Below are 16,254 nucleotides of genomic sequence, written 5' to 3'. Positions count from 1 at the left end.
GTGCTGACCTCACTGTATTTTCATGCTCTTTGCCCTCTGCCTTTAATAGTCTGATGAGAGACTCTTTAAGGTAGATAAGAAATTTTATGAGAGAACTGTTTGCAAAAATAAACAATTAAGGAAATTTAGTTGCAGACCATGTTCTATGTAGTTATTGGCTTAGGGGAAAACATTTGTATAGATTAAAAGAATATTTGTTTGGTTTTACTACAGAAATTTGTGGTAACAAGTAATCAATTTACGTGGTAATTGGCACCCTTAGAATACTGTCAATCATGGTAATTAGTACAAAATCCTAGACGACCTCTCAACAATTAAATCATCATTTATGAGACTCCAAAATTTGTTTATATATGTATTCAATGAGAGAAAATACTAGTAAAAAAACAAACAAACAAACAAAAAAAAACAACACAAAAACACTGGTAAGTATTCTACAGTAAAGCAAATTCATTGAAAAAGTGAATCTATAAAATATATTCATATTTGAACAGTGTCTTTTTTTGGAGTTTGGCTGACAGAAGGATTGAGACTAAAAATTCTAATAGTGTAATAAGATGTGCTTGTGTTTTCCCTCTTCATCTTAACTGTACTATAAAAAGTATTTAATTACTTTTATTATTTGATGATACATATTTTATATTATTGAATATATTTATGCCTTTATTATTCCTCAAAATCTGTTTCTATCTTTACTTTATAGAAAATGCACACTCCAAGCCCACTTTTCCAGTGTTTATATAGCTGCCTAATTTGGTTGCAGACTAATTGACAGTAGACACTTGGAAAGGACTTTAACATTGTGGCATACAAAATCTTACATAAATGAAATACAGTGCTCATACTGAAACAACTTGAGCTGAAATGTGTGTACAAATATTTTTGGTCACTTTTCTTTCTTAATCTCATTGTCCCCAGCCACAGACCTCCAACTGCCTGGAGCATCTGCAGCAAGCCATTTCCATGGAGATGCTGGGGTTCTATCTTGCAGTACCATTGCTGGTCCAAGCCATGCTGGCAAGTCTAGTAATTCTTGAATCAAGCAGCTTTTTTACAGTTAACTGGTTTTGAACACATAATGTATTGTCTGTATGTTTATAGAATTTATATCTGGGCAGAATTGGGAATAACCACACTGTATTATTTTGTTAAATAGGTAAAGCTGTGGAATTACAACCTGTGTTCTGCAGTCCAATAAGGTGTAAAAGATGGTTAATTTTAGCTGTGAGACTGCCAGTGCTCCACAGGATGTGCTAGAATAACCTAGACCTCTTCTAAGGACTCTCTAGCAGACTTGACTCTGCTGGAAGTCAGAGAAACTTTTAACAGGAATTCAGTATCAGCAACCAGATACAACATGGGAGAAACTAATGGTAAAGTGATGCTACTTAAAGATTTCCCCAGGGCAACAAACCCTTCAGCACTGCATCAAAGGAATTTCATGAAAGAGCCTCAGTATTCTACAGCAGTGATGCTGGAGTTAATAAAGCAACTGCAGTTCACAGCAATAAAAATGTTTAAGTGTTTAAAAGGGGAGGAATGTGCAAGATGTCTGAGGATGCCTAGGACTGCAAGAAAAGATGATGTCTCAGAAGAAATGCCTGATTATCTGATTTCTCAGTGCAGCAATGTCTCCTGAAGAAAAGACACATGGATACCTAACCTTGCTATTTACTCTTTTTAGAGCTTGGCATAACAGCAGAGGAGAGGTCTGTGCATGTTCAGTGGTAAGTTATGTAAGCCAGTGGCTAGTTAATCCTCTGTAGTTGCATAATAACAATTCCCATCTTGCATGCCTGGAGTGGAAACCCAGGTTTTGTGCAAATGCAGGAACTTCAGAATCTCATCTTGCCAAATTGCCTCCCTTCTCAACTGCACAGGACTGTGGTAAGTCTCACCAGTGTTTATAACTTAATATATCCTTATTGTATTCCAAATGATAAATTACTAGAACTTACTGAATACCTTTAAAGAAAAGTCTTACCAGCCTAAGTGCTGAGAAAGAATTATTTGCCATTAGGAGGTACAGAATATACAGTCCATGCTTTTCTCAAACAGTTGCCAGATGAATTGTCTCCTTAACGCAGCTAATCAATCACCTATGATGTGAAATATTCATGTTCTTCCCCTCATTTCAAAAGAATGCATAACATACATAGAAAGGGTTTACCTGTCTCCTTTTGGAGCAGAGTTCACTGCTATCATCTTCCATCTTCAGTAGTTTTGTTTGTGTTTATGCAGATGCTCTAAGGAATTAAGTCCTTTCCTTCAGCAGAGCTGCCAGTCAGTGCCTTACAGAGAGCAGCACCAGGTACAAGTATCTGCCTTAAACATCTGCAGTTGTCCCTCCAGCCAACATCTGACTCAGCAAGGTTTTCTACAGTCCATTAAAATGGAAGAATTCCATTTTTTTTTCTGAAAAATGTTTATTCTCTTTGCCACAAGTCCTAAGCAATCTTAGGCTACAGAAGCCTCTACTTTATGATTTGACATCTGCTTCATCAGAAGTTACTTTGGAATACTTAATAAATACAAACTAATCAGTGGAATCAATTTCTTTCGGTGAGTTCAGTTTCTTTAGGTGGTTTTTTTTTAATCAGTACGTGAAAGTTAGTTTGACACTAGAAATAGCCATAAAAGCTCAAGTATCTTACCTTACACATTTGAAAATTAAAAAAGCAAAAACTTAAGTCCTAACCAAAATATAGCATTGGTTCACTGAATAAGATATTTGCCTTCTAATTTAGAAAGATCTCTTCCCATATCAATATCTGATCTTATACAGTTATTTTGAGTAACATTTAATTTTAAATATAGGTTGGTTGTAATTTTCCTAAATAAAATTTGAGTGATAGCAAGGCACCATTCAGAATATTTTCTGATAAATGTCTTTTACAAACAATCATCAAACAATCATTGCAAAGACCAATCACTTGATGTTATAGGAAGTGCAGATCTCTTACTGCCAGTGGTACAGCTGCATCAACTGAAATTGTGAGCAGAATTCTACTAAGCTCCTTGTGAAAAAAAAAAAAAAAAGAGGCAGAACAAAACACAAAATTTCCAGTAGATTTTTATAAATATTAACTCCAGTTCTGAATTTTTTAGAAAAATAAGTTTCTGATAAATACACTGTATGTCTTCTCCCTGAATCCTATAGTTAGAGACTGCTGAGCTTAGTGAGATCTGACTTTGAGTGAGGATTTGTAAACTGTGCATTCCTTTCATAAAAACATTTGACAAACTGAGCACATTCAGGTTCCTCCCTGTCCTGTGAATTCTGATACAAACTAATTCAGCTCTTGAATATGAAATTGTATAAGTGCTTACATTTGCTTGACCATTCTTTGCAAGATGTGGTTATCATTGACTTTCTGTTATCCTGGGTAACATTCTTATAGCAGTTAAAATTCTTCAAATGACAATCATTTTCAAAATAGCTCACAATAATGTCTTCCATTCCTCATGCAATCACACAGTATTTCTGGCTGATGTGTACAACTATCTTGTCATTTAGAAACAGCTTCTCTTCAACAGAAAATCTGAATTTACCACAAAAGGTCATATTTAACTAAATTTGTGATTCTTGGACTATCCTGCATAGGGCCAGGAGTTGGACTCAGTGATCCTGATTGGTCCCTTCAACATTTTCTATGATTCTAAAATATAAAACTTAAGCCAGCTGATTAAAAACACAGTAGATAGTCTAATACCAAAAAATTATTCAAATTAATAGTTATTTTAATAGGATATGTTGTTTTGCATGATATTTATCATGTTGGCATGTCCAGTGTGAGATACCAACATGCTGATGAAAGCCTAAATAGCAAATGATATGAAAAGATGATACTTATCTCTGTGTTTCCAAGGTCTTGGGCTTATATACAGGAACATTTTTCTCCTGAAGTGCTGGGAGACCCTTAATTATATCTGCAGCTTTTTCTGCTATCATGATAGTTGGGGCGTTCAAGTTTCCAGTGACAACACTGGGCATTATTGAAGCATCAACTACTCTCAAGTTTTCAACACCGATTACTTTTGTTTGGGGATCCACTACAGCAGTGCTGTCTGAAGGCTGACCCATTTTACAGGTGCAGGAAGGATGATAAGCACTATCAGCCTTCTGCCTTATGAAAGCATCTATTTCTTCATCAGATTGAACATTGTCTCCTGGTCGAACTTCAGGCCCACGAAATTTTTCAAAAGCTTTCTGAGCAAAGATCTCTCTGGTCAACTTGACACACTGGCGGAACTCCCACACATCTCTTTCTGTATAGAGAGGAAACATGAAAATTGTAAGTACACATTTAATTTACTGGTATATACAGAATGCAAACCAGAAAAAAAGCAGCATTGCAGAAAAAAAAGGTAGAAGGAAAGTCTCTCACTTCTTGCTGAAAGCCGTAACAAAGCAGAATATTTTTCAAAGTCACAGATATTTACATTCACTGTGAACAAAACTGTCACTTATATTGGACAACCCCAAAAGGGAAGATGTGAACTACGAGGAACTGCACTTTATCTTGCTGTACCCACCATCTAGGAAAAGGAGAACAGTCTCAGGACAAAAAAGCAGAAGAAATTCATTCCTTCACAAGCAGAGATAGTGATGACACAAACAGCAAGGCACAGCAAATACTGAGAATTCTGACTTCATCCCCAACAGGGAATTCTTTCCAGTTTACACAGTGCTTTGTGCAATCACCTCTTTTCATACTAGTTGACTTTTACAAATGAGAAAGAAGTAACAATGTACCAACCAGCACTTCTGAACTGGTGTTTAGTGGGCACAAAAATCAGCAACTGAAACAGGCAGGAAATAAGCTGACATCAGAGCAAGGAGAGGCTGCATTTACCTGTGGACAGGTAGTTGGGCTCAATGATGGGATGGTCATTCGGGTCTGAACTCTTCAGCTTCAGCCAGCCCACACTTGTGCTCCTCATGGGTCCCACGTGGACCTGCAACACCCACACTGTACTCATGACACAATCCCACCAGATCGACTTCCAAATTCAGAATGGGTTTTTTGTTTTGTTTTTTGCAATTTAGACAGACTTTACAAATTCAGCAAATGTAAACATTAACCAGAGATGGAAAATACCATTGAACTGTTTTTCATGTTGCATAATTTCTTTTGTAAATATGTAATCCCATTGCAGGGAGGAAATATGGCTGTCACCTCAACTCACAACTGTTCTTTTCATTTAAAATACAATCATTCCAATTTAAGAGTACCAGAGCACTCTACTACAAACAGCAACTGGACCAAATTACTATGTCTCTGAAGGAAAGAGATCAGCAAGAAAAAGCATGTATATTCAGTGGCAATTCCCTAGAATTAGCATTCAGAGTATTGGATCCAGATGATAGTCTAAAAAGGGGCCTGGATTTGTGCCAGTGAATGTTTCTATATATTTGCACTTAAACCTTTGTCTAAACTGCAGTGGAACAGGGAACACCTTATTCCACTGCAAAATTGTGTCCTAACCCACAGGACTGGGGCACTTCAGTAGAGTGAGTACTTAATTCAATACTTGCCTTCTTTCTCAGAGATAAAAACTAGCATAGGTTTGGTGGCAATATCAAATAACAAGACTGTGTTTTTTCCCCAGTGAAGGAGATTAAGCAGTCTATTTCATATTATACTGAACAAAGTATTTTTCAGTACATAGCCAAACTATCAGCATTTATAATGGGCCATAAACCTCCTTGCCAATGTCTACAAAACCTTACTGGAACATCCTCTTCAACTCACCTGGTAAGCTTCCATTGTGGAAGCAACCCGACCATGGTCAATCACCTGAGATGGAAGAAAGTGGAACTGAATGTCAGGGTGAGGAACCCCCGGTTCACTTCGGATGAAACCACCAGATTCTAAGTGGGAAGTGGCTCCTTCACCTAGAGAGTGTAAAGGAGGAAGAAGATGCCATTAAATACCTTGGTAGAGCAGCAAGTCCACTTGTTTTTAACTCTTAGTTGCACTATAATGAATAATTTATATGTCCAGGGTCAATTGCAAGGAATGCAAATCCATTGTGAATGGCTTGTTGTTTAAGCAGTGTGCTTTTTAATTCCTGGATAAATGTAAATATGCGTAACTTTGGAAATCCCACTGATCTGAGAATGGGATGTTACAGTTATCTCACTGTAACTGGCAGGTCAAGGGCCTGACTGCAGGAGCAAATTTGGATTCTAACAGGTGTGGAGGGAACTGGCTGCACATCCTGATATTCCTGCACTGCTCAGTCCATGACGTGCACTCCAGTTATCCCATCAGTCACATGGAACAGGCAGAACCATCCACAGTGCCTGAAGGGAAAGATGAAAGCCCTGCAATGTGCCTTATGTTACTTTTATTTCTGTTTAAAACTGTAAGTTAGCCCTCAATATTTACTTGTGTGGTAAAAAGCCACATATACGCAGAAGAAGTTGCCAAAGAATAATGTATTTCAGCAAGTGATGTAGAGCTCAACTTTGGCCAAGCTATTTAACTGACATCAGGGATTATATTTACAGATTCTTTTTAAGGTACAACTTAGGACTGAGGTACTGTAAAATGCATGTATCATTTTAAGGCAAGTCAGTTCACATTTACTTGAAGGCCAAAATGATTCTGATCAGAACAACGAACAAATTCTTTTGAGACAATTAAACAGAAAACTTAAATCAGTTCAACAATATGTTTTTATTGACATGTTGATTTAAAATAGAGTATTTTCTCCATCTTTTTTGCAAAAGCTTTTCTTAGTTGCACTGATTTTTAGTTATAGAATTTTTCTTTGTATGAGATATAGGAATGCTAAAAATGGTGTATAATAACCTCCTTCATTACCTGGGATATAAAAACTTTAAAATATTCTGGTATAGAAGAAATAGTTCAAATCCATTTGTAAGTTCCAGTTATTTCCCAGAGCATGAAAAAGATTACGTTTTAAGGCTCACAGACTATAAAATTCCCAGATAAAAGGCTGTCAGAATTCTAAATCAGCCAGTGGTAGAATGATTGCATACTTTGCTTCATACCTGTAAATTTCCAAAGCCATTCGAGACCAATCCTCACCATGTTAAGTGGCTTTTGTGCACTATATAGAGTAATAGGTTTGGTGCACTTTTGCTGGACATACACTTCTAAATGATCTTGAAGGTTCTGGCCCACTCCTGCAATGGGTAGAGAGGGGGAGGGAGAAAAAAGTGAAAAGGAAAAAAGGTTATTTCACACACAACAATTTCCCACCATGTTTCAAGCAGAGAACATCTGAAGTGGGAACTAAACCAACTTCTTACAAGGGCAGTGATGACACAGACCAAGGCCATGACTCACGTCAGTCTTTTGCTCATATTTTGCTCAAACCTCAGAATAAGGTTTTACATAAAAATAGCATAACTAGAATGAAAATAGAAAGTTAAATGGCAGATATCAGTTGTTCTAAAATTGCCAGATATGGCATCTAAATACTGTGCTTACTTCTTTAGCTTTAAGGAAAAGTTCATGTTATTTCTTCTATATTTGAATACTTATGACAGTGGGAGTTTATACAATCTGTTGTGGATCAAAATTAAATCAAAACTTCTAATGACAAGTGTGCTGCTTAACTATAAAAATATGCCTTCAGAAAGGCATTTTTCACTGTCAAATGTGGCGAAGAAAAAGTAGGAGTTTGTTGCTTAGTTCTAAAATCAATGCATCTTTCCACTGATTTGTATAAAATCAATACATCTTTCCACTGATTTGTAACAAACATGTTTTCAACATGTGTTTCATAACTTGACATAAAGAAAACACAATTTCATGATTAATTTAATTTAATGGTTGTTCAGTTGCATCCATTGGAGGATGAAAGAAGAAAGAAAAAAAAATTACCAGGAAGATGGCAAATGACAGGGATCCCCAGTTTTTTTAGATCATCTGCATTTCCAATTCCAGACAACATAAGCAGCTGGGGAGAATTTATGGCACCTCCACTTAAAATAACTTCTTTATTGGCAAAAACCTAAAAGGAAATGAGCACAAAACTCTTAATATTATTAAGTCTGAGCTGGATGCGAGCAGCACCAGGGACTGCTCTTTGAATATGCTGTTCTGATCCAGATTAGACACCCTTCCCTCACATTTTCCTCATTTAAATGTATTCCTGTCTTGTCAGAATTTTCCACAGAGAGAAGTAATCAAGCTTTTACTTTGATCATTCCTGTATTTATTCCCATCTTTACAATCCATTCAAACTGTATGGCACAGACACATTCAGACCAGCTCCTATCCTATTTGCCAGGGGAAGAGTACCACTTGGATCAGGCAGCTAAGCTTCTCTACCATTTTCAGTAACCCTTTATGAATTAAAACTGAAATTCATAAGAAAGATTTGGAATTCACAGACATGGTAGCTCAAAAATTCTCAAAAGCTTGTATTTTTTTTTTTTTTTCAAATTCAACCAAGGCTAAAGTTTGATTTTTTAGCTCATGGCAGGTCTCAAAAGCCCTCCCATCTACTGAAGCACTACTGATAAAATTGACTGCAGGCATGGAATGAACTTTCTTTTGCTGACAGTCTTTTCATCAAGTGGTTTGGTCTGAGCCCTGAGCTGGTCATGAGAGAGGCTGCTAAATTATTCCTCTGCCTTCGAGTCAAAGTTTTAACAGATTAGAATGGAATGCATATTAACTTGTAATCCTGTCCTTTTTGAATGACACCTCAGCTATACAGAATGATGGCAAATGAGATGGTTGCTACAGTAACATCTAAGTGTAATAACAATAAAAAGCATTTTCACACTATTTATCTGATATGGCCAACAGATGGCCAATGTTCTTATCTTTTATTTGTTGTTTGCTCTGGGCAATCATTAGTGTGTTAAGATTAATAAACACTGTATCAGAGCCTGTTGAATCAATACTTGGAGCTGTATTTTGCATGTTATAAAAACTTAACTTATTTACATTTTCTGTGGTACACACAGAACTGGTACCAGTTTGTTCAGAGCAGCATTCAAATGACACTTGCTCAGTCTAAACCCACTGCAAAGTCAGCAATGTAGTTATTCATAGCCCACACAAAGCTTTTCATAATGTCACAGCTAACATGTTAAGAGGAAAAAGTGACTTTGATACACTTTTGTTTGGGTTAGTCTATAATACATTAAAAGTTTTTCATCCTTGACATGAAATATAAATATACTTTTCTGCTTGATTCTGAACTTAAAAACTCTAGGAATGTTCAGTCTACCTTTCCTACTTTTGTCAGAGGGATTACTGGAGTCCTGGGAGATCTCTAGGACTTCAGTGTTAGACAAATAACAAGTCACTGGCTGGTGAATAGGTTTTGAATAATCTTTGAATCAGGTCTTGGTGATCTTTTCACTTTGCTGATGACTGACGTAAAAGAGATTCTATCTAAAACAGACTGTAAAAACAAAAACACTTTAATGTACTCAATTGTTCCATCTTGGTGTTCATAATGCAATAAAATTATTAGTTCTTCCATCCTGACAGGTATAAAATTTTCCAGAAAGTAAAAGCAGACTCATCCTGCAATTTTGATGCTGAGGGAGGCGAGGGAGGGTCAGAGAAGGAATGGGAGAACTTTTAAGGTGTTATTTTGTACAATACATGATAGAAATATATATTGTTTGCTCTGTATAAATCATACATATATTAGTATGTATGAAAATTCATAGCAATTGAAGAATTTCACAATTAATGGTCCAGTGTTCAGAAAGTCTTTGATCATGTGTAATTGGGTTTCCAAGACTTTCTTCAATAAATCTGATCTTGATAATGGCACAAGAACAGCAATTAGAGGTACTGTTTTCACAGAAATTTAATAGCTTATGAAATCAGTTAAAGGTTCTGCAACTTTTGTTTCATATTGGTAAAATTATTATAATTTGCAATCCAATTAAAAGCAGCAGATCTGATCTGTGCTTTAGAAAATCAAAGAACAGATTATTTACAGTGCATTTTAACTTCTGGCAGGTGCTCAGTCACAGAATTTGTCTGCTGAGTTCCGTAACTACTGAACTCAAGCCACCAAGATTTGTACTCAAGTCTCTCTAGGATATTATTATTACATTTTGTTTTATAATAGTTTGTGACTAAGTATCTTAAGTTATTAGCATACAAGCCCCTTTTAGGCAATATCCTAGTTACAGACTAGTCCATAATCAGCTGTTAAGGCAAGTAAGGATGGTTTAGGTCTTACAGAAGTCAATGGATTGAAAGAGACATAAAATGAACCAATCATCCACTGAATTTTGTAATGGCAATTCAAGCTTCCTTCCACACAATCACATTTTCAGCGGAAGTTGGACTGAAACTAAGAAATATTCATCCCACAGACAACCATAGGGCAAGATTTGTCATTTATCCCTTGAGTCATTCAGATTTCGATATCTGGCTTTTACAGATTTTCCTCTGCCAGAATTGTTCTTCAGAAACATCCCCATGGCATGGCAAGAGGTCAGTGTGCTGGGACAGGCATGGTTGCACCACAGCCTCCAGTCAGACATCTTACACAACACTGTGTAACATCAAGTTATGGCTTGTGCCCTCAGCACTGGGAGATGGATGTGTGATGATGAAGTTAATCTCTAAATCAATACAACTGGAATATCATCTTCTGTAAAATAACTGACAAAGAATCATATACTGTAGGAAACAACATAGCCTCTAAAAAAAAAATCAATATTTTGCACAGTAAAGTGCCATTTTAATAGACTTTTATATATATATATATATATATAAAGTTTAGTTTTGATTCATAACTTTCGTACTGGAAACTGAAAATCTCTTACCTTTTTCCTTTGCCCATTTTTCACATACTCAACACCAATGCATTTTGTTCCTTGGAACAAGATTTTTGTTACAAGTGTCTTCTCTGCAACTGAGAAATTTGGGCGTGATATGGCTGGGCGAAGATAAGCACTAGCTGTGCTCCATCTTTGACCTACAATGTATATTTACATTAAACATCAAAATAGTCATGCTCAGTATGCTTCAGATTTTGGCCAATAATCATCAGGATGCCTACAGAGGGAAAGTCTTCATAGAGTTTATAAAGTTCAAAGCAGATGTGATTCAATACAATAATTAAAGATATTACTTTAACATAACAAATTTCACAATGACATAATTTAACTGTGAATCAGGACTTTCCTACCAATGCAATGCAATAAAATACATAGTACATTGATAGCAGGCTGCTGAGAAATGAATAGGGTGTAAATACAGAGTGCTATAGCTGGGTAGTAACCTAAACACTCAAATGGCATTCAGTGCAGATTATGTGTCCATATTTCAAATTTATTTCTGGGTCAGAAACAGAAATTACTTGAGGACCCCTTTATGGTTTACCTTGGTGTATAGTCATGTCCATCCAGCCAAAGCCCTCCTGCTGATAGCCATTCATGTCATCTGTGAAGGGATACCCAGCTTGCTGGGCTGCCTCCAGGAATGCCTGATGAAGAGGATGGTTTGATTTCCCTCTCGACACGTGCAGGGGGCCATTCCCACCTCTGTACTGATCCGGCCCCAGTTCGTGAGTCTGTGCCTTCTTAAAATAGGGCAGGCAGTGCTCATAGTCCCAGCCCAGAGCGCCCTGCCTGCTCCAGCGGTTGTAGTCCTCGGCGTGCCCGCGGACATAGACCATGGCATTGAGGGAGGAGGAGCCGCCCCACACCCTGCCCCGGGGCCAGTACATCACCCGGTTATCCATGTGCCTCTGGGCCGTGGTGTGGTAGTACCAGTTGTATTTCTCATCGCAGAGGTTGTAGGTTAAGGCAGCGGGCATGTGAATCTTCCACATCAGCCTTTTGCTGCCGAGCAGGGTGTCTTTAGGGCCTGCTTCCAAAAGCAGCACAGTACTCTGCGGGTCTTCTGTCAGCCTGTTGGCCAACACACAGCCCGCTGAACCAGCTCCCACGATGATGTAATTATAAGAGTTTGCCTTTTCAGAGCTCAGCTGAGATGATGCACGTGAAATTTTGAATTGCTGTTCATTGATGCGTAATGTGTTCTTTAATGTGTGTATTCTAAACAGGCTTCCTGCTACTTTGCACATCACAGGACTGTGACATTTAAATCCTTTCATTAAATGTGACATCTTTACTGATAGTTAGTCACTCTTGCAGAATTTCTGACAAAAATCCAGTGGTTTGCCCTAGGAAAAAACACAAAGACACTAATTAAGATGTAAGAATCACTACCTCTAAAATGTCAGTAATTTTCAGGTGACAGTGGTGTACTTTACCCATTTTCACTACCCAAAAAGTTAACAATGGCAATAAACCAGTAAATATTTACTGTCTTCTTATTCTTTTAATGCAGCCTATGCAGCAGTCAAATGTACTATCCTATATCATACGGATCTGATTTTGACTTGCTTATGGTTCCTGAGACAGATGAAGATTTTCAAGTATTTGCCAAACCCATAAGAGGTGGAAACTTTTGCATTCCTTGTAGTCTCTCTTTATCCACCTCTAATAGGCAAGAATTTAAGAACAACAACAATTTCAAAAACTTTTCTGTAAGTCTGTGACAGTGATATCACACAAGGCAATTCACAATGGAAATTATGAGTATGCTCACTGCACACTCTGCCAGAGAGTGTCACCACAAAAGAAATGCATAACAAACTCATTTCCAGCTATCCCCAAGGGAAAAACTGCTGGATTTGCAGGTGTGTCTCCTAACACAGGAGGAGGCAAAACACACAGGCAAAATCTGTGCCTTTCTACCTTGCTACTAAACCCCAGATCCTGCAAGAGTGCTACAAGTAGTAACAATCTAACACCACCAGATCCTTAGGCTGAGTAGGAATGGAAAGGTTTTTTAGTTTCAGAAAAGCCTGTGAGCCTTGGACGCACCACACGTTTAGCTCTGTGTTGCACTGGTTCAGCCTCAGGGACCCAGTGCCAGATTTTCTGTGTGTCACAGGTAATGATCCTGCTGGCCAGCCTGAAGGGTTTCTCCTGCTCTCTCCCCTGAAACCATTCCTTTTGGTCTAAACAATTAGTGAAATGGGGTATCCTTGGGCTATAAATAATATTTCTCCTTGGCCCATGACTTCTGTCTAAGCTGTTATCATGTATTCTAGAGAAAATGACTTATCCAGGGTCCATTACACCTATCTCTTCCAGCACTGCCCAGCTGAAAGAGATAAGCAAGCATTCTCCTGAAATACGCAGAATCCTCTGTAACAAAATTAGGTGTAAATTGCTGAAAATGTTAAAAATTTTCCATGTACAATTACTATTTTATACACAATCACATTTGAACAGATGGTAAGAACCATAACTCTCTGAGTTCTCTTAGGAAAACATGTAATAAACTTGTTTGGGGCTGTACAAACCCCAAAACTTCAGAATGAACAACTGGCCATGGAGAACAATTTGTTCTGTAAAGAGGAAAAAAAAAAAATGCTGGGGCTATGTCTGAGCCTAAAGTTCACACAGCTGATTCTCCTCACAAAGATAATTTAAAATTGTTCCCAGCTGAAGATGAGGCCGTGTTGGTTTGTTTTTTTTTTTTTTTTTAAGCAGGTGAAGTCCATTAAAGGATTCTTTCTTGAAGAAAAGGGTTTATCAGCTTCTTGTGATGCAGCAGAGGATGTAAAGGTAGACACGTCTTTATTTGTTTTGGTTGTGATGAAGAGGGTTGTGGTTTTGCAGCACCTGTGCTTAACCTGCAAAACTGGTGGGCCACAGGACTTTACTGATCCAGGAGCAGGAAATTGGTGAGGGGGTTGGTACAATATGGGAGTGGGCCCTTATAATCTTAGAAAGATACTCTGCCCCAGTAGGGAACTATAGTTTTATGGCCAACTCCTCTAAATGTTGCAGTGGTTGTATCAAAAGGAAAGAGGTAGAAGTAGGGAGATTTATACATTGTGGTCCTACTGGGATGCTCTGTACTCACTACCAACAAAAAAAAATCTTTTAAACCTTGCTGGATGTTACTGGGTGTCTTTATCTGGGTTCCTCCTATATCATGACTTCTTTATGAGCATGTAATGAAAAGTTCCTCGGTAATCAGTGAGCAGACTTGCAGAAATGCATATAACAGCAATATAAAATACATTCCCTGGATTGCAGTAGGGCTTCAAAATCTGGGGCTTGTTTTAAAAAAGTTTGTATTTATGAAGCTGCTATTCAGCAGGGCATATGGCTGGTGGTCATACAAGACTCCTGAGGAGAGCAGGAGCATTTCAGCAGGAAAATTCTGTTGCTCGAATATAATAATAGAGTTAATCACACAGTGGTTAGTTAGAGGTGGGTAGTGGAATTCGGAAACCAGGTGTTATGGTTCCTTGTGCCATTGTAACACATTTCTGCAGTATCAGGCTGATACAATCCACCAGTACCTACAATTGCAACTCTATCTGCCATCATATGTGGAAACAGACTTCTCTAAGGCACTCAGGACAGGGAGAGAAGGCTGAACTGCCAACCAAGAAAGCTAAACCTAATGTTCCTTTTAAGTTACTGAAGTATATTTTAAATCTTCTGCACCCTGTGTTTTTCAGCTGTATAGTTAGATGGTATTTCATGGTTTTCTTTGCATTTTGTTATTTTACTTCAAATGGAACAGGACTGGCAGAACAACATCTGAGAGAATTTTTATCTTGCAAAGAGAGCTGGGAGTGAAGTCAGTCAGCAGTGTCCTGGCCGTAACAGTCACGTAACTTTGACAGTCAGTAGATGTGTAGATGATTCACAAACCTTGGCGCTTTTGAGTTCTGAAGTGCAGAGGTCAAAAATCAAATAACTCTGATTTTATATATATCTACACGTTTTGATTGAATGGATTAAAACACAAGTTTCAATAGAGTAATGCTAGTTTCAACATACAGCTCCGTTTGCCGTACTGATTCACACCCACTCTCCTCTTTCAGTGGTCCCTCTGCATGAGCACTATCCTACCCCATTTCTTCTAAACTGATCCTGAAACAACAAGGAGAGGGTCACTGTGCCTGAAACACTCACTCCTTGTTCTGTTGACAGAGGAGAGACAAGAATATCGTCTCTGGCAGATGTAAAACCTGACCCTCTCCCAGAGATGTCCACAGCACAGACAACACACAGTGCAGCCGAGCAATGGGGCTTTGTCAGGACCTTAACCCTTTATGTTACCACCAAATGCTGTGGGGCCTGACTGTGTAAAGTGCAGGAGGAAAAGCTCCTCAGCTAAAGCAGATCTTGTTTTTTGTTTGTTTTTCCCTGCTGCAGGCTCTGTAACAGGTTTAAACGTAACTGCTGCAGAATGTTTTGGACTAACGTCCCCTTCAGTCCTGTTAGGGAGAAAGTTCATTCACTTTCAAAAACTTTGCGGTGAGTTTCATTTCCAGGGCTCCAAGCGCTCAAGCCGACTTACCTGGCCGCCTCCTCCGCTGCGCACACGCCTGAGCTCCGGCGGGTCCGGGGCGGCCGCGACTCCGCTCTGGGGGCTCCTGAACCGGACCGGGACCGCGCCGCTCCCGCCCGGCCGCCCGAGCAGGAGGGAGACGGGTCTGTCGCGGTCCCCTCCGCAGGACGGGGCACCCACAGGCCGCGTCCCTCTCCGCCCAGGCCGCGGAGGCCGCTGGCGTGCGGGGGCTGCCGCCGACCCTCGGCCGCCACCGCCCAGCGCGGCGGGCGGAGCGCGGGGTGTGCCCTGCGAGCGCGGCTGAGGGGAGAGCCCCGCGGGAGGCAGGGCGGCAGCGCGGCCGGCGCTTCCCGGAACGCAGCCTTTGGCCGCTGCGCAGCGTGTGCCGCAGCGGCTTCGCACCGTTTCGAAAGCGCCCAGAGGGGCAGCGGCCGAAGTCCTCAGCCTCGCCCATCCCGCCGGAGTCCCCGGGCGGCTGCGCTGCCCCGCCGCTCCCGCACCCCGCCGGGACGGGGCTGCCAGCTCCAACAGTGCCACCGGGACACGGTGCCAGCTCCAACAGTGCCCCCGGGACAGGTGCCAGCTCCAACAGTGCCCCCGGGACACGGTGCCAGCTCCAACAGTGTCCCCGGGACAGGTGCCAGCTCCGTCCCGGAACTCTGAGGCACAGGGCAGACCCAGCCCGCTCCTTCCCGGAGCCCTCCAACTTCTTCACCCCGCTCTTAGTGGGGCGATAAAAACGTTCCCCCGGCCCTGGCTGCGAAAACGCTTTCCAGTGGGAGCGCTGGGAGCTGCAGCGCACTGGGGATGAAGCCCCAGGTGTCCCCGCTCCGTGCCCGTGCCTCGCTGTCCCGGCACTGACCGGAGGGATCTCTGTGTGTATGAGCGCTGGGCGCAG

The 16,254-nt window shown here is 40.0% G+C and overlaps 1 protein-coding gene across 1 annotated transcript; it reads right to left on the bottom strand.

The window, feature by feature from the left end:
- Window positions 1–430: 430 nt before the first annotated feature.
- CHDH (choline dehydrogenase) lies at window positions 431–15,403 on the bottom strand. Its single transcript, XM_066326747.1, has 8 exons — window positions 15,366–15,403; window positions 11,349–12,153; window positions 10,790–10,941; window positions 7,863–7,992; window positions 7,025–7,159; window positions 5,757–5,899; window positions 4,857–4,959; window positions 431–4,269 (listed from the first exon to the last, which is right to left on the bottom strand). The coding sequence occupies exons 2-8, from the start codon at window positions 12,094–12,096 to the stop codon at window positions 3,851–3,853; spliced, it is 1,830 nt and encodes a 609-aa protein (XP_066182844.1). The 5' UTR covers window positions 12,097–12,153; window positions 15,366–15,403; the 3' UTR covers window positions 431–3,850.
- Between the last annotated feature and the right edge of the window lie 851 nt (window positions 15,404–16,254).

This window comes from Sylvia atricapilla, chromosome 11, assembly GCF_009819655.1.
Source record: "Sylvia atricapilla isolate bSylAtr1 chromosome 11, bSylAtr1.pri, whole genome shotgun sequence".
Classification (NCBI taxonomy): Eukaryota; Metazoa; Chordata; class Aves; order Passeriformes; family Sylviidae; genus Sylvia; species Sylvia atricapilla.
Note: the sequence above shows the minus strand (reverse complement) of the source record. Positions and strands in the feature narration are given on the sequence as shown.